Here is a 25,804-nt window from a genome sequence, read left to right on the forward strand (position 1 = left end):
AGAGCACTACAGGAAAAGAATATGGACTTTTTGTACTTAACGCTTTATTCTTCTGGAGTAAAAATACAATACTTTTGTTTAGATTTATGTAGGAGGTGCACACCATTATGGATTATTTCATTAATTTATAAGGAGAAATTTCTCAATTGATTTTGTTTTTCTAAGTCTGCATGTCTGAAGTTTAAAACCTGCTCTTTCCTCCTCTCCAATACTGAGAAAAATAAGTGAATATAAAATACAGATTTAGAAACACCACCCATTCTGTGGCCATCTTAATTTATTAAGGACATGAGTTTTTACATTTTTACATTTCAATTGCAGCAGAAATAGCTACAAGTATCCTATAATTGAAATGATCTGATCATTGCTAGTAGCTTTAGTCACTAAAGTGAATTTGGAAAGCCATGCTGAAAAATAATACTTGCAATATTTATTGAAATATGAAGGAAATCTATGTAATCAAAATTGACTGGTTTTATCCAATACAGTTATTTTATTTTGCCTGTGGTCACTTAAAAAAGGACTGGATTCATATTAATATGGGACTCATTACAAACCTTTTAACACAGTGGTGGATTAAATTCTAATATACATACAAAATTTGTCAACGTTTGATATTTAATTAATTGACCCATATCAAAATTCAAATGTTTTTCTCTTTTTGTGTTCTTTTCCTGTTTTACAAGTGTATATGCCCAGTCATAAGGATGGCTGTTATATAATGTATGATCCTTGTCCATTATTCCAGTTGACTTTCATGAATCCATCAAATCATTTAGAGAGCAGCATATGGTTTTTATTACTGCTCAATGTTCATTCAATTTCTAGTTTGCTTCTGCATGTAGACAATAGTACATGACAGTCACTCTGCACTATAAATTGGTTTAAAACCTTGATTAAAGCATTTTTAAATGGCACATAAGCAAAATAGGAAATATTCACTGTAAGTTAAATTTCAGTATTAGTCAATGGTTGGGGGTGAGAAAGGCAGAGAAAAAGTCAACCAGCAGTGACTTTTTCCTATAAAGAAACTACTCCTGCACACAAGGCAACTGGGGTTGGGAGACTAATTCAAAATTAACATATTAGTCTCTTTTGTGCTAGCATAAGTATCATTGGCTTTCAGATACCATCATAATGACAGATTAATATTAGAACTGGTTGCAAACACATGTATTGTATCTCTGGAATGAGCTTATTTTTGAAGCCATGTGAATCTTCAGAAATTACTAGGATGTGAAAGGACATTTGCATGTACAGTTTTGACCTCTTCTCTTGCTCTTTGCCCATTAATGTATCTCAGCTGGTTTGTCTTTTAACATTCCAAAACTTTCAGTAGCTTCCAAAGCTCAACTTTTCTCAAAGAAAACATGCTGCTTTTCCTTTCTCCTCCCACTCTAAGCTCTGCACAAGCTTGCTGATAGATTTTAAAATACACTGCTGCAAAACAGTGGTGTTCCCCAGGGCTCAGTGTTGGGGCCAGTCCTGTTTAATATCTTTATCAACGATCTGGACGAGGGGATCAAGTGCACCCTCAGTAAGTTTGCAGATGACACCAAGCTGGGTGAGAGTATCGATCTGCTGGAGCGTAGGAAGGCCCTACAGAGGGACCTGGACAGGCTGGATTGTTGGGCCAGGGCCAACTGTATGAGATTCAACAAGGCTAAGTGCTGGGTCCTACACTTGGGTCACAACAACCCCATGCAACGCTACAGGCTTGGGGAAGAGTGGCTGGACAGCTGCCTGGCAGAAAAGAACCTGGGGGTGTTGGTTGATAGCCACCTGAACGTGAGCCAGCAGTGTGCTCAGGTGGCCAAGAGGGCCAATGGCATCCTGGCCTGTATCAGAAATAGTGTGGCCAGCAGGACCATGAAGGTGATAGTGCCCCTGTACTCGGCACCGGTGAGGCCGCACCTTGAGTACTGTGTTCAGTTTTGGGCCCCTCACTACAAGAAGGACATCGAGGTGCTGGAGCGTGTCCAGAGAAAGGCAACGAAGTTGGTGAAGGGTCTAGAGCACAAGTCTTATGAGGAAAGGCTGAGGGAACTGGGGTTGTTTAGCCTGGAGAAGAGGAGGCTGAGGGGAGACCTTATTGCTCTCTCCAACTACCTGAAAGGAGGTTGTAGCAAGGTGGGGGTCAGTCTCTTCTCCCAAGTAACAAGTGATAGGACAAGAGGAAACGGCGTCAAGCTGCACCAGAGGAAGTTTAGGCTGGATATTAGGAAAAACTTCTTCACCAAAAGGGCAGTCAGGCATTGGAACAGGCTGCCCAGGGCAGTGGTTGAGTCTCCATCCCTGGAGGTATTTAAAAGACGGGTAGATGTGGTGCTTGAGGACATGGTTTAGTGGTGGACTTGGCAGCGATAGGTTAACGGTTGGACTCGATGATCTTAAGGGTCTTTTCCAACCTTAACGATTCTATGATTCTATGAAAATGGTCAGATGGTACCAGACTGAAATTCAAATGTTAATGTTTCATGAAATGCCAGGAAAGGAAACAGTGTATCTCAGTGGAAACTTGGGATTTCTTGTGTCTAATCTTGGTTGTTAACAACATGTAGGGTCATTGACTTGTAAAATGTTGAAACAAAGATATTTATTTTTAGCTATTTTAAATATATATCCTGCTATTTCTTTCACTGCAAGAACCACACTTGCTAACTACTGTAATTTAAATTTTTAAAATTAGTAGAAACAGTTTTTTTCTAAAAGAGATTCATGTATGCTTATATATTGTGGAACAGTACTTTCAATGACATTTGGCATCATTTTGATAACCCACTTTTTAATTGCCTTGTTCACAAATAACTTGGGTCACTTCAAGAAAGAGCCAAAAGAAAGTCTGTTTCATATGCATTTCCAAACAGTATCTAATGGTATAAAATCAATGCAGAACATACTAAAAGCAGGATTATACAGTCTGAATACTTAGAAGCTTTGAGAACTTCAGATGTAGATATGGGCTTCATTGGCTAACATCAAGTGTCAAAGAGAAAAGACTGATATTCACATTTTTGAAGATTCACAGCACTGACAGGGAAAAGACTGAGGTACACACTGGGTACTCCAGGATCCAGCATGAAATCCAAATAAATGTTTGTGTATAAAGACCAAGCAGCAATACAGAAGTAGAAAACACACAAATGCTATATCATTTATGTACCAATATTCTGCAGAGAAATATATATATGCACACAAACATCAGCAACTTTGTTTAATCTAACATAATGAGTCCTGTATCCAAAACTAGACCTCCTTTTTCCTACTGAAATGCAACTAATAGTTTAACATGTACTAGATAGATATACATCACTTGACAAATGGGTCATTATACTGTTAAGTTTCCATATAGGAACAAAGGAGATGAGAAACTTTCAAAGTACTTTTCCTTTGCTTCTTTCTAACTGGCATTATCTGTTCAGCTCATGATAGCTAACGAAAATCAAACCTCTCAAATTAAGTTACTCTTTACCTTTGTAGCTGTCCTCACAACAATCTATCATCCAGAAGCATCATTAACAGACATGTTGCACTGACAGAAGACATTGTTTATTGCACTGGACCAGAAAAGATTTTAATTAAACCATTTAAGCACACTAACAAATCTAAGGGCGTCCCAGAAAGCCAGGAGATGTTGGGGAGGGAGTGTTATGTTTACAGGCTGTCTTTCAAATTTCCAAATTGGGAAAAATAAAGCAGATGTTTAAATCAAATGTCTTTAACCTCTTTTTAGCCAAGTACTTACCAAGAAAATTTCTAAAGCTCTTTGTGTCACTGGTTAGGATTGATTAATACTGTACTAGTCTTTGGCTTTGCCCCTTCAAGAGGTGACTCTCACGATTTGGGGCTGCCCTGGCCATACACCACTAAGCAGCACTCTGCACAGCATCACGGAGCAGGAGAGAGGTCACCGCTCCATGCTATACGTGTCTTCCACCCCATCTTAGAAGTCCCTTAGAAGTGTCACAGGCTGCATGCAGTATTGACAGCTGGTCTCTTCAACACAAAACAGTCGCGGAGGCTGAGTTCTTACAACTTAGATTTAGCATGTACGCTTTACAGTAGGGGATCGTCATTGTATTGAATCTTGATAATACTGCTGCTTACCTAAATTACCACAACTGCATATGGCATTCCTTCTCCTACTTGTAATGAACTGCCATCACCTTAAAGTCTAGCTTTTTGCAAAGTTATTTCAGCCATTGATATGCAGCAGTCATGATCTTGCTGATGGACTCAGTGATTACCCAGTATTAGTGATGTTGCTTATTGTGGCTGAGGTAACATTATTCAAGCAAATCAACTGCTCATTTCCAGGAAGCCTACAGATATACATACACAACATTTTCATGACTGTATAAATTAAAGAGTATCTATAGCTATAACCATTGTGATTATTAAAATGAAGCTGAACAGTGGAACAAAAGCACTACCTCAAGAATATAAAGCAGTACCAAAGAAGGTACAGCAAATCTATCCCACTATTCAGAGGGTACTTTCAAAGTTAAGTAGCTCAGCAGATTTCTGGGTGGGCATATAAAATTGTTTCTTCAATTTAAATGTGCAAGGAGCTTACGCTGTGGTTTATTTCCAAACAGAAGGTGGTCAGCCATCGGAGCATTTGGAGCTGCCAGGCATGTACAAAGTCACATTTAGTTTCTGATTCAGCAAGGGCATTTATGCTTATCATTAAGATTAGCTACTTCTTGTTCCCTTGATGAAGTTTAATGTGCTTACAATTATGCATATGATCTTTCTTAATCTTTCAAGAATACTCTCACGTATAGATTTTGCTTTTAAGACTGCTGTTGCAGTTTTAAGATTGCTGACCGCTTCTGCCATAGTATTTGCTCTGAGAGGTGAGATGGTTCTCACACCCCTTCTGTACAGCCTTTTCAGGCTCAGCTATTTCCCAGCACTTCTTGTTATAATTATTGTTTTTGTCCAGATGCAGGAAAGTGGAAGGCAGCTGCTTCTGCAGGCTGTGTCAGCAGGGAGCACTTCTGCACAGTTCCCAGGCCCTTGGCCAGCAGGGGAGAGCTGAAGGCCCAAAGTCCCCCGCTTTCTGGGATTCTGCAAGATTGATCCCATTGCTTCCAACAGCCTGGGAGACCTGCGGAGCCTCTCTATTCAGTTATTTGTCCTGTATAGCAGCGTTTAAGTAGGATTATGACTTAACTTTCCCCAAGTAACACGGGTCCTCGCCAATCTCACCTATCAGTGACCTGAGAATTGATTCCTGCTGTGCTATTTCCTGTTGTCATTTTCAGCCTCCCTCTTGAGAGCAGGATGGAAACTCTTAATACCCAGACAACAGAGAGAACTTTTGTTTTCCAATGTAGTGCACAGAGCGTCTTCCACCGAGACAGCTTCTGCTGCTGTTCTAAGACAGTACTCTTCCTACTAAGTCAATATTCAAATTCTGAAAATACCACCACTACAACCATTTTAGCTCCTGCCTCCCTCAATTTCCTTAGTAAACAAATTAGATTAACTGAAGGGACAGTTTCAAATCTGGTTAAAGGGGCAATGCTCCCCCTTCCACCTTTGCCACGTGTTCCCATTACACACACACAATTTCGCTAGCACTGGCTCTCACTTGGCCAGAAAGGTGCATCAAGGTTTTAACTAGATGGAAACTTTTTTTATGGTTATTTTTCAGCCAGATCACTTCCCTAATCCAGCTCACAACACAACTGGTGACAGCATGGAGGAGGCAGAGGACGCACAGTGCCCAGAGAATACACCTCTCCAGGAGGTTTAAGGCAGCTGTGAGACACACAGCTTCAGTGGGAGATTTCACACAAATCCAGACAACTGAAGAGGCTGCTGCCAGGGATGGGGGTGGGTCTCCTCACCAACAATTTTCTCCCCCCCCCCCAGCCAGAAGCTTCCCTTGGTTCAAGGGAATTCCCATGTTTCCTTTGCAGCTGGTTCAACTCACAAAAGGGTCAGAGAAGCACCAGAGTCAGCACAGGAACAGGAGACCTTCCTCCATGACAGGTGCCTCCCAGCCCTGCCTGGTAGCACCTTGCTGGCTGCAGGGAGCAAGCACCAGGCTTCATGCTAGCTGCATTTTATCAAACACTCCCCCCAGAAATAGCATATGAGGTAATTAAAATAAAACTTGCTTAGGTTATCTAAGGGCAAGAGACTCTGTCAGAGGTAGGGAGGATCCTGGAAGAGCCCCCATACTCCCACCTCAGCAAAAGCCTGGTACACGGGCCATGGTGGAGAGGTCTGCTCACTTACGGATACACCAGGTAGCAAAACCAGATTGTTTAGGTAGGAAAAGATGAACTAGAAAGAAATTGCACATAACCACATGGCCAAGGGAGAGTCTTGTTTTCACAACAGTGTTGTTTTAATAAGCAAGACACAGAGGGGCACCATTTGACTCAAATCACCTGCATGCAATTATTGGAAGGGGACTCGGGTAGCTGGAAGCAGCAGCTGGCCTCAGACATGGTTCAGCCCTGTTGAAGGGCAAGATTATTAAAAGAAGCTGACACTGTAAATCCTGTTAGATGTCACTATTAAACTGGGTCCAAAACTGGTGAACAGCCTAGTGCATTCCTGCCTTGGTCTGAGTCCTGGGGAAAGGTTAATTCCTAAAGCACCAGTTCTGCTTCCAGCAGAGCCCCATGCTGAGGACGTTTCTGCAGCATGTCCTGTTTCCTGGAGATCTCAGGTCACCAGTATCTTGACTACAGACTAGGAATATTTCCCAGGCCATTAATTCTTAGATGTGGCCAAAAATGGAACCTCTGACACTTAATATTTCCCTTTGTTCTGAATCAGAATGAATAGTTGCGAGTTTCCTGTAAAAGTAAAAAGTTTTGGAACCACTGAAGCAGTATCATTGACATGCCTCATTTGGGCCTTTTGCCTTATATTAAAAAATCAAAATAAATTGATTCAACTTTGCCAAAATGTTTTATACATTCTTAATCATTGCTGAAGTGAAAGGAATCCTGCAAAACAATGTGTTTCAATTGATGAAGCACTTTTAGAGATAAATGGTTCTGCTAGAAGACTTTCAGCTGGCTCTTCTGAATTCCCTTGTCCCAAAAAAAAAAAAAAAAAAAATCTGACTTCCTAATCTTGTGGCCCACATCAGCAGCAGGCTCTGCTGGTTTTTGTTAAGGCTAAATTTCTAGTGGTCATAGTTGTTCTTTCTGTATGTGGTGACTTGCTTCCTTTTTCAAACACTAAAACCCATTTTAATTTGCTTAAGCATATTGCAGTGCATTACTATAAACATATGGGAAGTGGTTTTCTTTTCTGTCTTCCAGTAAGTGTCCTTTCAATAAGGACATGCAAATATAGAGCTCAGCCCGCAGAGCGTTACACTGTCAGTGAGGAAGCCAGTATAATTTTTGAAAGAACCTTGGAAACCTCTCATCTCTCCATCAGGTCAGCCTAAGACTAATGGGGACACCCATGTTCTAGGAAAAATAACATGAACTTTCCCATTGCATGCACTAAAAAGACAGATTTATGTTGCAGATCAAGCTTTACTGTCTTAGACCAAGGCTATTTCTGCAGCCAACTTTCAGAGAGGGGACCATTCATTCAGCATGTGAGATTGAATGTGACAGGTTCAAAAATGTCTTGGATAGCCAAGTGTGAGCAAGTAGCTCCTGGGGTATAGAATGGGCTGGAACCCTAGGTCATAAACAAATAAATCACAGGCAAACCCACTCATAGCACATATGAGAACAAAGGATCAACTAGTTTAATCTTTCATTGGAGCTCTTTCAAAGCAAAAATGGTTAACATTAAATGTGTTCACTTCAGGTACTATTGCAAAAGGCAGTTTCCTCAAAATAATGTAAGCCACACGGATTCACTGAGGAAGAAATCAGGAAAAGATCTTTCTCTCAAAGAAAAAACAAGTTTCTAACATCTTAACAGTTATAATAAATGTGGCAGGGTATGCAGTACAGACTCCCCAGCCTTGGAGTTCTGGCAAAACCATACAGTAGTTCAATGCATATTAAACCTAATCAAATAATTCATAAAAAGAACTTGGGTTTCACTTGAAATGATAGAGCAGCAATACTACAAACAAATATCCATCAATGGTGCTAAAGTAATCCTGATTGTCCGAAGAAAATGTAAAATACTCTACTGTTTCTTCCCACGTGATGGACATCTAGACCTCAAACTCCCGTAACATGTAGAACACAGCTCTTAGATAGTAACACTACATTAGATGAGCAGTTTTAACTAAAACCATGCCTGAGGACACAATACCACCAGCACTTCCTGATGGCTGACAAATCCACAGTGGACCAAGAAACCCATCCCCAACAGTCCTATTTACACCCAGCAGTTCCTGAATATATTCTGTCGCAACTAACACTACTACCAACACAATTTCATTTGTACTATGTGAGGTCTTATGTAAGCCAAAAGCACAGACGGCTGCTGTGAAATCTTAGACATATCATGTATATCAACAATTCTGGCACTACTAGCATGACATACTTATGCTTTCACTACTTTGGAAAAGCATCCCTGTCTAAGCAGTAAGGAGAAGCCCCGGTGAGGGCAAAGCCAGAGTGACTCTGCACATAGCAATTGGCCTCGTGTCATTGCAACCACTCCTACACTCAGACCTGAAAGGTCAAAAGTATATTAGAACTGTTAAGCACTTGCACTGGATTACCAGCTCAGGATAGATAAGACTGCAGCACCCAGCTCTGGCTGACATGACTGTTAACAACTAATCTTGTCCTTACAGAGCAGCTCTGCAACAAACAGGATTGCTGCTCATCTCTGCTTTCATGTTAAAGCAGTAGGCTCGCCTATCTGAAATGACAGCAGCTGTTTCTTATACCACTTCTATAACTGTGACTTTAGTTTCATTGCAGAATATCAACATTTGCATTCAACAAATATGATTCACAGTGTTTTGAAAGTAACAGAGATGGAATGATAGAGGCAGTATAGCATGATTCACCTCAGTCTTGAAAACGCATGGAGCTATGTTTCACTAGAATTATGCTACCAGCATTTTTTACCTCTGAGATATTTGCAACAGTTATTATGAACTGAGAACACTGTAAAATAAATATTTACAACCAAAAATTGACCAATATAGTTTGACAATTCTTGCCATAAACTGCCAACCCTGAAAAAATAAACTATGGGGGTTTTTTTCTTATTTTTGCCCACTGCTAATTACTCTTTCACTGAAGCACATTTCCTTTCCTTCTTCCTTCAGATTTGTCTCTCACCCAGCCTTCTGTTGCTGATCTCTTTTATTTTATAATCTGGAAGATAGATTTGAATGGTGCTTTTAAATTTTTCTATGTTCATTAAATTGCATCCTTTGACTATAGATATGGCATCCCTAAGTCATATTTTTAAATAATTTTAAAAATAATTAATATTTCATTTTTGCATAATTTTGCTCTTTTTTTCCTCTTTATTAGTAATTTATCCATTATGTATATATTAGCACTGGAGGGAAAGCTAAATTAAAACCTCATTGGGGTAGGTATCACACAGAGTTTTAGCAAGGGGTTTTTTTCTTCAAAGACACTAAAATCTGAATAAGCTAGACAAGATGTGGAAGAAAATAGAAAAATATTTTTTAAATGCTATTTGAATAAAATTATGAATGAGGAATGAGGATATCAACTATGACTCAGCAAAATGCTTAAGCACAGACCCCAGCAAGCAAACATATCCTCTTGTCTTCAATGAGAATGATTTAAGTGCATGCCTATACGCTATTGATTCAGACCCCACGTCTTGCCTGAATTCATGTGAGATCTGAGTCTTTGCCATAAAGCCCTGCTTCCCCTCCCAGAAAAGCTTACACTTGTGAGTAATGCCACACCTGAGACATGCATCACAGCTCTGAAGCCTGACTTCTCCTGTTTATTCATAATAGGTCTAAATTGGTAGCTGCCAAACAAGTTCCTCAGTGACCCTGCTGAGATTCTTTAATCCTTATCCTCAGCTTTTTGGAATATTTTAATCCTAACTCCCCTTCCAACCTTTTCCTCTCTAACGAAACTCTTCATCAGGATGACACTTCTGTAGTAGGAGTCCATGCATTCATAAAGATTAACAGACATCATCACCTTGCTTCACCTAAGTGAGGTACTACTAAAAGGAGCAAGATTTAATTTGAAAGGCTCTGTAACACAAAAACAGGTTTTGAATTAGGCTGAAGTACAGGGAATTGCAATTTCAGTGTGTAATGTAGTTACAACCTGCTAATCAGCTATGCAAACTGGTCTCACTATAAAGCCACTTTGCACACAAAGTGCTCTTGCTACCACTAGATGTCAGTTTTACACACTTTAAAATGGATAAATACCTTGAAAACAGTAATTCTCCGTTCACAAAAGAAACGTATTTATTTATTATGCCATTCTTTCTGGACTGACCTTTAATTCTAAGGATTCCACATTTTATTTACCTTCTTTTCTTCTGCTTTTCTCCCCCTGTGGGGCACAGTTCTCCTTTATCTAAGAAAAAAAGACCTACAAAAGTTCCACTATGCATTTATCCATGATTTACTCAGTCTGAGACACCCTGACAGTTTTTGCCAGATATCACTGGCAAAAGTCTGTAGTTCATGTTGTATTTCTAGAAGATAGCACTGAGATCTTATTCCATAAGGAAATTTTTATATTCCATAGGGACATTTTTACTAAAAAATGCCATATCTTCTCTGACTAATTACAGATAGTCTACTATGCCAGTTAACAGAGGATACCATTAACATGTATTATTACAGTTCTGTGATTTTTCACATTTTTTACTCATATTGACTGCCTAAATGTAGATCATCTTTATTTACACTCCAAATTTTTGTCTCTCAGAAATGAAAAATGTAGCTGTAGATTCTTCCTAATCCTGGTTTCTTGCAGGTCTCTTTGTCAATACCAAAAGATTCCATGAACATAAACAGATCTTAACATAAAGAAGTTGATTATACTGAATACAGAGCTTTTGTAATATATTATGAATTTACTTTGCCATAACAACACAAAATTGCTTTACATCAAATAAATCTGGGTATTTACTTCCCCCAAAATAATTGAAGAAAATTAGGAAGAAATCAAATTCATTATACTATTTCATATTCAAATATATATATATATGAAGGTATAGATATTTTTTTATATATATATATATATATACATACAAACACACACACATACACACACAAAAATCAACAAACCCCTTTCACAGCAAACCTCTCCAAACTGGTCCGTGCTCAGAACTGGCAATGTTACAGAATGTAACTCAGCGTTATTGTAAGGTAATGACAAGACTCTCACCTTACATGCAGCTTTACTGCTCAGATATCGACAGCTTACCTAGCAACATAGTATGTTTGTTTATCATAAAGTCAAGGGAATCCCCTCATCCTCATTCACATCAAAATTTGACCTTTTCAGACTCCTACTGATCCCTCAGAGCTCTCCTGGATTGTTCAGGTATTATTTGCACCTGCAGCCATAACTGTCTTACACAGGTGCTTACCTACAAGGAGGGGCCAAAAACTAAGGAAGGGGAAAGAGATGTGCTTATATAAACTTCAAAATATAGTTGAAAAGACTGTATCATACAATCAACTATATCATCAACCTTCTTCAAAGACATCTAAGAACTTTTTTGAGGCAATAACTCTATTAAAATATCCCTTAGCACAAACTCAGCTAGCAACTGTGAAAGCATGAGAAAAAAATCTCCAGAGCAAATCTGGAGGCCAAAACACATCCGGTCCCATGACTTCTGACGTTTGTGACTTAGAAGCCTTCCTTAGAGAAGTGCTAAACCTGGGGCAGGTGAAGGTGCCATACATGCTACACACTGTGTTACAACATTTTATCCCATGCAAGAGCCCCATTCCCTTTACCTTCCTACCACACTTACTCAGTTTCCTCAAACCAGGACTCCATTTGCACGCTAACTACCCCTTATCCACCTACCAGTCATCCTCTACATGTGCCTAAGTCTGCAAAATGCCGTAAGCCCCACCCAGCGAGGGCACATAAGCCACATGCACACATGCTGGCCATTTGCGAAGCACATGCACAGAACCAGAGCACCTCAGACATGCCAGTTCACTGCGCATGTACTGCACAGTCCATGTGCATGAGTCGTCTAAACTTTTCCAGACGAAAATGCATAAAACCTACTTACGGGTCTGCAGCTCCAGATTGTAAGGTTTAGCTTCTCTTTGGCTTTGATATAAGGCTTCCCCTTCCTTAGCACCCATGCTGACAAGAAGCTACAGCAGGATAGGCTCAGATCCAAGATATGCCTCTGCAAGTAAAGGAGCGAGAGACACACCTCAAAAATTTGCACCACTGCAGTGTTTCTCCCCTTCCATGATGCTATCTGCAGAACAAAGCTGGCTGGCTTGATTTGCAGGCTGAGTTTTGGTTACTCTTAGCTCCTGAGCTAAGTAGGTGAGCTACTGAGAAAGTTGATGTCAGGTGAATGAAGCAGCCAGTAGAAATGAGGAAATCAATAGCGGGTTTGAAGAGAACATAACATAATTTCTATATTCTTTCTAAATTGTACTCTAACATGAAACTGTAAATACAAAAAACCCAAACACTCCAATCTGTCCCTTTAGTTCCTCATTGTATATTTGGCAACTCATATCCCTCCAGGAAAGAAACTACTTTAACTTCTTCTTTATCACCCATATTCATTTGCAATATATTCTATTCATGCCAATATGAATCACTAACAATGTATATCATAAGCAACAACAGGAGCAAAGGATGGTTAAAAACTGGAAGAATTAGTTATCTTCTTACAGAAGCTACCATGTAATTTCAGAAGTGTGGAGTTTGCAAGATATTTTTGTACTCTTTCCTAAGACCAGAATTTTGTTGCTAAAATGCAGCAGCAGCTCTTAGTTGCAATCAATGGTGCAATTTAGTGCAAAAGAAAAAAAAAAAAAAAAAAACTCAAATATACAAAGTAAGAAAAGATAGCTTTCAGCTGGACCATAGATGCCAATCTCCTCAAACTGCAGGGAGGCTCATAGCTTAATCCCCTTATTGAAGACTCTCAGAAAAAAAAAAAAAGGAATCAAGTTAAAACCCTATATATAAAACATTCACCAGTATAGGAAGTGCTTAGATCCATAGCTTCCTCCTCTATCAAGCTCAATTGCTAGTTAAAAAAGTGTTTGATCTGACCATACACATAGGACTTGCCTGCATGGAAAGAGCTGCCTACAGCAAAGTACTGCTTAAGCAGCAGATTACAGCAAACATCAGCTTGGAAGGGCAGTGAGGATTACACAAGCTATTTGGCTGCAATCACCAAGCAATTATACCGCAGCAATCTTAATATGCTCAAGAAAAGGTTTAAATAGTCTATTTTGCAAAGAAAAGGGAGTGAACAAAAATCAAATCCTTACAACAAAAAAAGCATAGCTGCTTCCTCCCCTTATTTAGAAGGTGCAATAACAGGGGAGGAAATAGCCCTAATATTGCTGGTCATTGATCTGCAGAGGCAATTTGGTGAGTCATCATTACAGCTGACAAAGTCTGAACAAGCCCAGATGGGCCTGTATGTCAATCAGACAGCTCAATACAGTTTTAAATTTCCTCAAGAATTTGGTGATTTCTAGATCTGCTAGATCATCTGCTAATTACCGTACGCACTACATGTAGATATGCAGCTGCTTTTTGTTACAGTATAATAACAGGCTAAGTATTAAATGTAGGGGGTTCTCTAGTGTCTGAAACGGCATATTTTCACAACAAATATATCAAAGAACTTAAAGAAATGCAGAGATTCACTTGAATTTAAATACAGACTGAGGAAATATGTTTTCTCTGAGATCTTACATGTTTTCCACTTGATCTCCTTGTCTCCTTGTCTCCTTGTTATTAGTGTCTCATTTTTTATGCCTGATACAAACTCATCTATCATGCTGATGAGACAGTGAGACAAAAGGCAAAACAGTCTGGAATGGGACTGATGGCTGCGGGGTTATTCAGAAAAAGATAGAGCTGGGCAAACATCAATCATATTACAATGAACTCAGTATCTCTGGAGTCACTGGAAAGTATCCGTTTCAGAGATTTTACATCCATTATAGGTGTGCCTAGGTAGTCTCAGGAAACAAGCAAATTAATTTCCTCTTCCTGACACAAAAATAGAAGGAAAGTTATAATTGCATCTATTAAATGGACATGTTTTCAGCCTGACCTATCCCCTGTTGAAATCTATGCTGGGAAAGAGGGCATTTTAGCACTAGCAGGTTTCTGGACTGAAACCATGCCATCACACACTTGATCTGGGTACAATCCAGAGATTTTACTGAAAATTTCGCACTAAAGGAAAATCTATAGATAAAAAAAGGTTTAATTTAGACTAGCTTAAAACTCTGGCTTAAGAAGTTCAGCTGCAAGCTGTACACTAGCTTGAACATCAGAAGTACTTCTGCTGCCTTAGTGCAGCGCATGGACTCTTTGGCACGTTAAGGTGAAAGGTATATGGAGCTACACAAACGATTGAAATGATTTGGCTAGACTGTTTCCAGTACCCAAATTAGCTTGTGCAGCACTGGAATGGGCACTGTATGTGCCAAGGTGGCACAGTAAAATTCTATTTGTTTTTCATCCCCCGTTTTTCATGGGTTGAGGAGTCATGCAGAAGTCTAGCACAAGAACAGACCAAACAGGGACTTAATAGTCTTCCAACCGTTGTTAAAGTAATCTTCCACTCAGCCACTGTTATCCTAATCCGCTGATTTCAGTAAAAAACCCCAAAGAAATTCTGTGGTGGAGCTGGAAAGAGACCATGTAAAATGTCTTGCTTAACGCTTTTTGAATGATTCATTAACCAGCATAATTTAATCTGCCACATGCCCAGTTAAATTCCAGTTTAACAATGTAGTGTGTGCTACCAGCTTTCCAGAAATGTTACAACAGGTCAGTAATAAAAAGTTAAGCATTAACCAAGATGAGACAACCATGTAGCTACAAAACTAAAACCTAGTTTTTAGGTCCTTGCTTAGTTCACTATTAAAAATGTCATGCAATTCACTTAATGGACTGGTCTTGATTAAATTGATCTTTATTTAAAATGAAAAACCTGTTTTCTCTCTTTTCAGAATTTATCAGATTATGAGCTGAGCCGATTCAAAACAATGCACCAGCCGTAAGTTTCTCATTATTTTCTGTTTCCCCATTAAATGACTAATACTCTGTTTTACTCTGACAGTTTCTCTGTCAATAAATAAGAAAAAATGAGAATTGAAACCTCCTGCTAATGTGAAGGGCATTAAGGGGGTGGAACTTCCTCAGGATTAGGACCCTGGAAAGTTTACAAGAACTGTGGTTCAGATCAGGTGACAAGAAAGTCTCTTCTGCACCAGCTGCTGGGTAATATTCTTCCTCAGAACAGACAGGGACAACCTTAATATTAGGAAAAGTACAAGTTCAACTTCTTCCAGAATACAAAAGCTCTTTACTTGTATAGCGTTATGAGGCCAAATTTCAGAATTGGTTCATCTGCTGCTTAGGGATCAATTTAAGTGACCAGATTAACAAAGTGCTATGTTGAAAGTAATTTAAATAGAATTTAAATAGAGCACTGAGTAAGAAAATACAGGTATAACAGTTAGGAAATGCCTTCATGTAATTTGTGACAAATCAAGTTCATTTAGAAGGATATCCTTAATGTTCAAGTATATTATTTCTCTTGTATTACTGCACAGAAATAATATTAGGGAGTTTTCTCTATAAGCCAATGAAACCAAGAAGAGTTCAGTTTAATACGGAGTGAGTCGCTCTATTTCACCTAATGGTTGTTATTCTGTGTAGCATTTTTTTCTCCCTAGCTGGGAAAACATTGTATCTATTTATGAAACCAGAATTGTTTTTCAGATCCCACTCTATTGGTAAGAAACTGGAGGAACTTGGAGGCATTTTTACCCATTAAAATCCTATTCTTATTGATAAGAATTTGATGAGAGCACAAGTTAATATTCTTCTAGGTTTGTTTTAATAATTAACTACATGAGTAAGGAAAATATCAAAGGACTTTCTTGCAAAGTAATTAAGTCTAATGGGACATCATTTTGAGAGAAAATGTGAAGAGCATGAATATAAAGTTAACCAAGGGTGTGAGCTCTGTTTCTGTGATATACATGAGTCTACTACAATATTGGGGCAAACAGAAATCTACTGAACTGAGACCAGGAGCTGCACTTCTACTGATGTGGGCATTCAAGCTTTGGGTTCTCAAATTGTAAATTGGAATAACAAAGGTGTTTTGTAATATGAATTCTGTTGTCAAGTACAAAACCAAAGAACAGAGTAGATCAAGTCCAAAGTAATGAAACTCCTGAAATGCACAGTGTGGATATCAAGTCCCTAGCACCAACTTTCACTCTAAAATCTGTTGCTCTTACATCTTACTAGTTGCTATTGCAAAAATTGCCTGAGTTTCTAGCACTTGAACAGTTGCATGTTTTAACTGGGAAAGGCCTACATTGATGCACCTAAGCCAGATGAACAGGCCTGTTCAAGCCTGTTCATACAGCAGGTAATCCCCAATGGCCCAAAACAAGGATAGATAAACAGAAAAATAGTAGTTGCCAGACAAGGTGAGATGAAAATCCTGTGGTTCTGCTGGCAGTGGCCAGTGTTTCAGGTCTCTGCCTGTTATGGAAGTTTCTTCATGGGGCTTCATTAGACAGAAGCTAGCTCCCTGGACGTGCCACCATCAAAAGCTCTTTGCCTTTCCCAGTCTAGTTCTCACTAGTGCAACATTTGGTGGTGTTCTTTTCTATAAGAAAGATTTTGAGTCTATAAGGCTATAAATGCTCTGTGAACTAAAACATACAGTTATTCTACATTCTGCTAGGAAATCCCATCACAAATGTACTGTTAAAGGAGCAGCAGCTGCCCAAGCATTCATACACCATTTGGGGAGCTGCAAATGTACCACCAAGACTTTAACTGCTAGGACCGGAGTCTCTTCGGAGCGGGCAGCTCCGTTGAGCTGACGGGTGCCCCTTTTCGACTCCTTGCTCACACACACACTCACCCTCAGGTGCTTTCTCTCCCCTCAGGCTCCACCCTAGGTTTCCCCGAAGCAGAGTCTCTGACACATGTCAGGCGAATTTATTGAGTGGTACAGCGGTGAAGAGCAGCTCGAGCTGGGTGCCTCCAGGGAGGGACCCCGAACAAAGAAATCCCTGGGCAGTTATACCCTTACAGTCTAAGTTCCCCTCTCCTCATGCGACAGTTCGGTCCAATAGTAATATTTGGGTCTGGGGTCTTCTTGTTCCTTATTGGATCCTTTCCCTGTCTCCAGGCAGGACATTCCTTTTCTTATCTTGAATAGCTGCAGCTTCTGCCGGTGGTTTTGGCTACCTTATCTTTCTGGTTTGCAGTAGTTTCAGGGCCTTCCTTCATGTGGCTAAGTAAGAGTTCAGCATGTGGTCAGCCTATCTAGGTGAAAGTTCACAGCTTGCAGTCTAAGGCTTCAACAGGTCTTTGGATTCTTATTTGAGCTAAAAAGTGACTTCTGCAACAGTATCAGGAGTAATCTGTAGCCATGCATAGGTATACTTCCCTGACTTCTGCACCAAATACCTCCACCAACTCAATGGAAGGCTTTTTTCCCTCCAGTCAATGCTATACCTGTTCTCTAAGGGTAAAAAGACAACAGGGGCAAAAAAGACAAAATGTTTTCTCTGGGAGGAGTTTACCATAGTAATTCTGTTTTGATACTCTGAAATAAGCTTTTTTTGCATTACACTTTTCATGAAGACTCTTCTTACATTCTGTTACTTCAATTAACATTGGCTTTTTGGCCTAATGACAGCCTGATGTAAACTAGTTCTCATCAACACTTAAAGCCACAGGTCTACCTAGATTGCTTCTGAGCAGCTACTGAATAGAGTAGTGAAATTACCACGGTGCAATCTCTACTAGTGTCCTATCCTACCCTGGAAATGCAATTATGGAAGATTTCCTTCCCCACTTCCCAAAACAATAACAGAAGAGAGGTGCTGCTTTCAAACATGGGACAGCAGAGTACCGAGGCACTAGTCCAAATGCTCGCTGGAGCTGGCTGCCAGGGTTGTGCAACAAACTGCTCTCACAGGTTTATATGCTTTCAGCAGTCCTGACATCATGTTGAAATCTTGAGCTTTGTTTAAAGCCCTTCCTCCTGCAGAAGCACCATTGTATTTTTCACTCCACACAGCAGACGCAGTTGATGATACACTCTCACTCTGAAAGCCTGGGGTCACCCAAAACACTGAACAAGTTTGCCCTCAAGAATGGCAGTACAACAGCGCTTTCCAGATACTTCCTATGGGAGAAGTCTCAAACATCCCACTGACTATGAAATGAGTCATGGGCTCATTTCTTCAGTGCTAAAATTTATGCCAGGAAGAACACTATATAGAACATCACACTACATTCAGGAGCGCTTTTTACGAGAACGCAGGCATCAAAATCAACATCGCACCACAGATATTTCAGAATACTGGAACTTAAGTGCTTTCCAAACATGCTGCCGTGCTATCTTTACTTAACATTTTAATAAGCAGTGCAAGTAAGATTGGTACTTATAACTGTATTCAGAAAAACTGGCATATAAGCTATAACTCAGTTATAAACATCCATAATTGGAAGAACATCTTGAGAAAAAAAAAGTAATTACAGCTCAATCACCTCAGTGTAGGTAATCCAAGACTTACAATATCAGATGTTTATGCAGAAGTTTTTTCACAATGCTTTCAGCTTACTCAAGTTTCACTTTCCCAGAGACCGTGAAATTAAAAGGCCTTCTTTATAGCTAATGTGATTAGAAATACATCCCAAATCAAACTCAGAATAAATTTTGCTCTCAACTCATGAGGTCTGGGGACTGTTTTCCAAAATCAGGACTGGAATCTTTCATCACAAAATCAGTGCTCTCTATCACGTGCAAATTCAGAAGCCTATTCTGGCTGTGTTAGATTGCTAGGTAAATGAGAAATCTTCATCTGCAAATCAGGTATGAGATGTCAAGTCTTGAGTTTACCATTTGTATATAGCAACATGCAGTTATGGAAGATCCTGGATAATAAGTGGGCTGTGATAAGGAACACATAATTACAAGCTTTGTTTAATTATGGCATGGGCAGCATTTGATCTCCTCTTCTTGAAATAAACATCTACCAATTTTCACTGCTGTGAAAAATATTACTAGTTTACTTTACCAGGAATTTATAGTATATGCAGAAAAATTTGCTATTCATAAATCAAGTAAGTGTTCTGTAATTAAGACTGATTTCTAGATTAATTTCTAACATCTATTCTTCATTTGTTCCTAATTTTTAATAACTCCAGACTGAAATTTTTCATCCTTGCCTTCCAGGCAAAGGGGATGTCTTTTCCTGAGACGTATGAATAAATTCTCAATTATAAGAGATGTTACATATAAGGAAAGTACCTTTGCGATGCTGAGATGTTCCACTTGAAATGTCTGCGCTTGCATAATTCAAACTGCAAGAACTAGAAACATTATACATTAACTCCTTTTTTGTCCTCCACCCTCTACTCGCATTTTTTTCTTTTATGTCTTCATTAAGGAAGGTAAACAACCTCATGTGGAAAATGCACTTTTCAGAGCTATCAACACTTAAATCCATGGACAACTTCTCCATACACCAGGTGCAAAGGCCTGGATCCCCTCTTAGCCCCTTGTAACTGGGTCAGGAGAGAGTTTGTAAGGCAAAATCTTTTGGAGTGATGATGTCCAATAATGACTAAACCTGGATTTCATAAATGTGGATTTGAGACCTTGCTTTGCCTAAATAAAGTCAGCTAAAGTATTTTAGCATTCCCTGCTTCCTTTCCCACTTACAGTGTGGAAATAATAGTATTTCCCTATCTCACAGGGGTGTTATAATGGAAAAGCATCAGGAATTGTGATTTTTTACTTAAAATAGTAAAAAAAACTGTACAACTGCACTGCAGGTGAAAGCTGTAACTTGCTTCCTAAGGTCCCGTTCACCAGCTGTGATGCCACAGGGCCACAGGAGTTACATGCATTGGGGACATCTGAATATTGTGGGGATTACTGGCCAAGCAGTGGCCAACACTGCTATCGCTGTAGCTGCCAGACAGATCTCTGTGCTGTCAGGAGCCAGCCCAGGCTTGAAGGCAACAAAAGGGGAAGATAGTTCAAAGTGCAAACAGGCCTCCGCTGGCAAAATTATTTCTAGTCTACTCGTGACAGAGATTTACACCCATCTTTTCTCAACAATTTATTCAGACACTTCAGTGCATTTTAACTCATTGTCCCTGCTTCTAGTGAGAATCATTGTCTCAAACACTTGCATGCATAATGCATTTTCTTCCATTACATTTTTACTTCTCATTAAAATGACAGGAAAATTGAAGGCACAAACATTAACACAATAGTTAAAATTAAGAATAAAATAAAAGAAGTCAAGAAATAAATCAGTGGACTTCTAATATACTACAGTGACATTCAAATTTCACATGTAGAGAATTTTCTAATCCTGTTTGGAGGGGAGGGATTACATAGGCCTTATTACTAAATTTATTCTTAGTTAATAAATATAGGGTGTGCAACATGATACTTTCAGTTTCACTTTGAAATATTTTGACTTCTTGCTCCTATATTTTTATTTCAGCGGATTACTTTGCCTAACCAAAGACAAATCCTAATAATAATACTACTAATAAAATCAATGAGATTTCTATGAGAATTAGACTGTTTCCTTAAGAAACAATAAAGACAAAGACTTTTTACTGTCTCTCTAAGCAAGATGCAGCAGTACAGAAATCTTGAGACAACCTGCATTTGGACTTTCCCCACTCCAGACAAAGCTCCAGACTGAAAAAGCAAAGGTGGTAGATGACTTCTATCTCAATACTTAGCAAGCAGGAAAGGTATATCCCTCTCCTTGGGATATACCATAATGGATTTTTAATTACCCTATATCCTTTAAATACCAGTGCTGACTCAGGTTGAAAGTTTTATGTCTAGATATGAAGATTTAGTTCCTTGCTTTCCTTAGTTTTTGATGTAGCTTAAATGCCTCTTTAAAAATCTCCACTTATTCCCCAAACTGGAAAAGGGCAGGGCTGCAAATTCAGAAGATACCTCTTCATACAGCGACCTCCCAATGAAAATCATATACCTAAAAGCAACCGAAAGAGCTTTCCAGTACAAAACCACTCTAGTGTCACAGAAACATACTACAGGACACTTTCTTGGTAACTATATACACTACAAAGAAGAAAAAAAAAAAGAAAAGTATCTGAATTTGACTTTAAATCACATTTTTATATATTATTTACTCATTTTTAATATAGAAAGGCTATGACAAAAGTCTACTCAGGCATCAAATATTTACAGAGGCAGCCATCGCCTGCTGATTAGAATTAATTCTGGATATTCTGTTCACAGGAGGATCTGGGAAATATTTGCTCAGCAAAGCAACACCATCTTGCCTCCTTTTACAGCAGCAGAGAATATTACACTCCTGCAGCAGAAAGGGGGCAACAGACACTTGCATTGCAGTAGCTTCTCTTCCATCCTGCCACGAGCAACCGAGACTTTTGCAATGACACCAGTTACTTGAGAAAGAGGAAAGACCCCCTCACAGCTCAGGAGCATGTTGTGTTCCAAGTTCTTCTAGGAAGCTCACTTCTGCTCTTGTAACTAGACTGTTCACTGTGCTATCTTGGATCTAAAGCCAGGCCAAACTGGTATTCTGAAATAATTTTTGAAGTGTTTTGCCAAAGCTTAACAATGAAAGAATGGAAAGATCACAGCATTAAAAGCCTTGTGGCACCACCACAGACCACATGGATTTGAACCTGAGACCACAGTTTAATCATAGCACCTTCCCCATCTCAGCTCCCTGTCAAAAGAAGTGCGTAGTCAGGCGAACACAGACAGACACATTCCAATACTATGAATCTATAACTGGGCATTTTTCTTAGTACTAAGGAAATCCAATTCAATCTTCTAACCAAGCTTTTTCATATTTTTGAGATTTGCCAAAAAATTATGATAGTCTATCTTGGCAAAATATGTTGTCCACTATTTAAGTCCAATAACATTTGATACTTTTCCATAGATCAACAGTGAATTTGTATTTTATGCATTGTTTTATACTGAAAATAATGCATAAATAAAATTGTACAAGGGAGAAACTATTTCTGTACATCACATTCTCCTATGACTGCAACCACATAGAAGACATTTTCGAACAAACTATCTTTCTAAACTGGACACTGAGATGTAAGGTGGAATTACATTAATAGTGTTCTAGGTGGGATGAAAACCAAACCCAATATAGAAGCCATTCAAGCTAGCAATATGTTCAACTGAAGGGCAATGTATATCACCTTATGTTCAGTCCTGTGCAGTATGGCTTTTAGATCATGAACAACTTGCCTCCTGTCAGCCCACCATCAGCTTATAGTTCACAATTAAGACAAACTCAGAGATGCAGTGCTTATGCAACAGCCTTACCTGTCTTGCAGCAACCCTTAAAATTTTAAATGAAGGATATTTTAAGCAATCACAATATCTAAAAAGCCCCTACTTCAGTGGCCTTTCTCACTAAACAATTTCTTCAACTGCAGTTGTGTAAAGATACTAAGTAAAGTTGAGAGGAAATAACCATGATTACAAGCCTGTCTTTGTTACTAAAAATAAACATGTAGCTAGAAACTACATTTGGCAGAGCTTATAGAGAGAAAACAGACACCTGTATACAAGAATCATTGGAAGTCACTAGAGGCTGTAAATAAAATAGCATTCAATCTTTGAAAAAGGTACTACAAATAGTAGCAATACAGTTCTCTCAAAAGTTGAAAATATACAAAAATATGCAAAATATACAAGTTTGTATTTTCTGATCAAGTCCCGATATCCAGATATTTGCTGGGGGTCTTACTATTTTCCAAATAGCAATGGTGGCACTTCAGATGTTACCATGCTAGAGTATTGCAGCTGTGGTTAAAGTGGAAACTAACTTTGCATTGTTTTAGTTCTTGTGGTTCTGTGAACTATATTCCTGCCCCTGGGCTAAGTAGAAAGACTATACAACAAAAGGCTTTCTTTATGCACATACTACTGTTAGACTGAATTATCATTATTGCAATGACAAGGAATGCCTCAGGGTTACAGATTTATTGTCAGAGTTGGAGGTTTTTTCCATTTTAATGAAAATTGCATCCAGAAACTCCAATGAAATAAAAGAATTTTGTCCTTTTTCCCATCCTTTCTTACTGAAAATAATTCCATTCTCAAACAGTTGAAATACCAGTTGATATTATCTGGAGGTCACCAAAGAACTGATCGGATATGAAGATGTCAGAGGAAATCCCAGTTTTTCTTCCCAAAACCCTTGATGCCTGCAATGGAAACCAGTTTTGAGTTGTCTGAGTGTCTTCCACGGCCCATTTTATCTTCCCTATCCCAGTTAGGAAAACATAGAAAGAGGCGCAGAGGTTGCAGACTTAGCTGGCTTATATCTGTATATATAATATATAAATTAGCACAAGCCTAGAACTGTCTCCAGGGTCTCCTCCTCTTCTTCAGCCCATGATTTGACTCTCTGTTCTGGAGCCTGGTCAGGACAACTTCTAAATTAGAAAATTTTAGAATTAGTCAACCTTGTCCAATCTCCTTTCATGGTACCCTACCATGCTCAGCCATCTATGGAACGCCATTTGGGGCGGGGGGGAGCGGGGAGTTAAGAGTATAATTATAGAAGTGTTTCTTTAATATTGGAAACACTATGCTCATTTTTAGGGATGTTAGGCAAGATAAATCACGGACTCTTTTGGATAACAGCGTGACAGACTAGTGCTAAATAATACTAGATGTCTATTATCCCTCTTTGAAGAGCAAGAGTGGATCAGCCTCTGAGAAAAAAGCATATGCTGGTCTAGCTGTAGGGAAAGCCAGGTCTGTAACAGTCTGCTTAATCTCACTAAGTTTTGGTGAAAATAGAAACATTTATCTTTGTTAGTACTCCAGACGAGCCTAAATAGCAAAAGAATATCAGTCACAGAGCAACTCAAGTTGGGTACCAAAAATCAAAGAAACAAGTCACCTTTTTAAGACACGGACCCAAATGACCTGTTTATGTTTGTACACAAAGACAGAAGCAGAACAAGAAATGGAAGCTGTTGCCCAAATCACAAACCAGTTCTTCACCATCATCATATGTCTGGACAGTACCTTTTTCATCCACCCTGTCAGTTGATGTGCTTTCCTTTCCTCTATTACATGGCTGTACTCAGACCACAGAGAAGAGGTTGTTGTAGTTTCGATTCACTGGTCTTTCTTCCCTTTTAGAAAATCATATTTGGTAGTCAGAAAGTGTTGCACTTGGGACTCAAGACTCAAAAGAAAATAACTTCTGGCTCATTCAAGCAATGAAGTGTGAAGGACCATTAATTTATAATCTCATTTTAGCAGAATTCCACATGTGCCCCAGCTCAAGTACACACTGGACGGAAAACAGAGCAGATGTCTTGGCTCATTTTGCTCCAAGTCTCCAAACTGGTGTCCTCTCAGTTTTTGAAAGAAATACAATACTTAATTTAGAGCATGTTATCAACACATATTTATGCTCTCTGCAGGACAGACATTTCATTCTTCTCACTTTAGACTAGCCTCTGTGAAAATGAGTGAAAACATAACATAACCTCTTTTTGCTTTTGTGTAAGCATGCAGAGCTTCATTCATTAGTTCATACTTTTGTGCTGCGATGGCAGGTGGTCTATGCAGTATTTCTAAGATAATGAAGGAAAGTATTAAACCCTTTCATTCAGACTTTCTGGAATTCAGAAATGAGAAGGGAACAGGTAAACAGTTGAGATAAGATACTAAGCCATGAAAACCACGGTGCTTAAAAATGGGGTCAGCTAGACAAGCAGGGTAGAGAAGTTGCAAGATGAGCTGCAAGGAGAAGTTAAGGGGCTGTGGCAGGAGGGCCTGTTGCAGCTGCAAGCCAGACAGTTGGTGCTGTAGCAACCAGTCACTTGAAACAGCTTCAGGAGAGGCTGTTCAGCACAGCTGGCCTGGCAAAAGATGAAGTGCAGTTGGTAGGAATGCTACAGCAGCCCTTTGTGCAACAGAATTCAAGACCTGAAACCCAAGAGCCTGCACAGCTACAGGTGGCAAGCCATAGAATTAATAAATTTGCCAAAAATATATATTTCAAAGATTTGCCCCAAACAAATGCAGAAATTGCATTCAGCATGCAAATAAATACCTCTTTACTAGCACCTACCTCATAAACTCCCTTTCCAAGAGCAACACCAACGCAAGGCATGTAGAACTACCTTAGTAACACCACAGACACTGGCATGATGGTACTTGTGCATATCTACATGACGGATGGTATTAACACCCATCAACACATGATTCAGAGCATCAGAGAGCCTCTCTGGATAGATCATCTGTAACCACCTAAATACAGATAATACCATAATGCGCATATTTATGAAATTACGAGTCACAGGCAACCTGCATGCTAGCTTTCTCTAATTTTCAGTGCTTCAGAGCACCCGTACACTTGCAGTGGGTGCAGTATAGGGACTGAGGAGCTAGCACCAAGCACAGGAGCTGCTCAGCTGCCAGAAGCAGGAAAGCTGCGCTACTGGATGCTGCACGTGATCTGAAATGCCTTGTCTCCAGGTGTGGCTCTGCTACATCTTGTTCCAGAGACTGCTCAGTTGTCACCAGCTCTGGCACTGTGCTCCATCACAGAGTGTACACACACTTTGACTTTACA

The 25,804-nt window shown here is 39.3% G+C and overlaps 1 protein-coding gene across 1 annotated transcript in view; it reads left to right on the plus strand.

Annotated features, from left to right (window-relative positions):
* BLNK (B cell linker) overlaps nucleotides 1-25,804 on the plus strand; it is a 104,337-nt gene that overhangs the window by 17,077 nt on the left and 61,456 nt on the right. Inside the window, exon 3 of the mRNA XM_082309182.1 lies at nucleotides 15,119-15,165. Within this exon, the coding sequence (XP_082165308.1) occupies nucleotides 15,119-15,165 (47 nt within the window). The remainder of the gene's footprint in view (nucleotides 1-15,118; nucleotides 15,166-25,804) is intronic.

This window comes from Platalea leucorodia (assembly GCF_965183815.1).
Source record: "Platalea leucorodia genome assembly, chromosome: 4".
Classification (NCBI taxonomy): Eukaryota; Metazoa; Chordata; class Aves; order Pelecaniformes; family Threskiornithidae; genus Platalea; species Platalea leucorodia.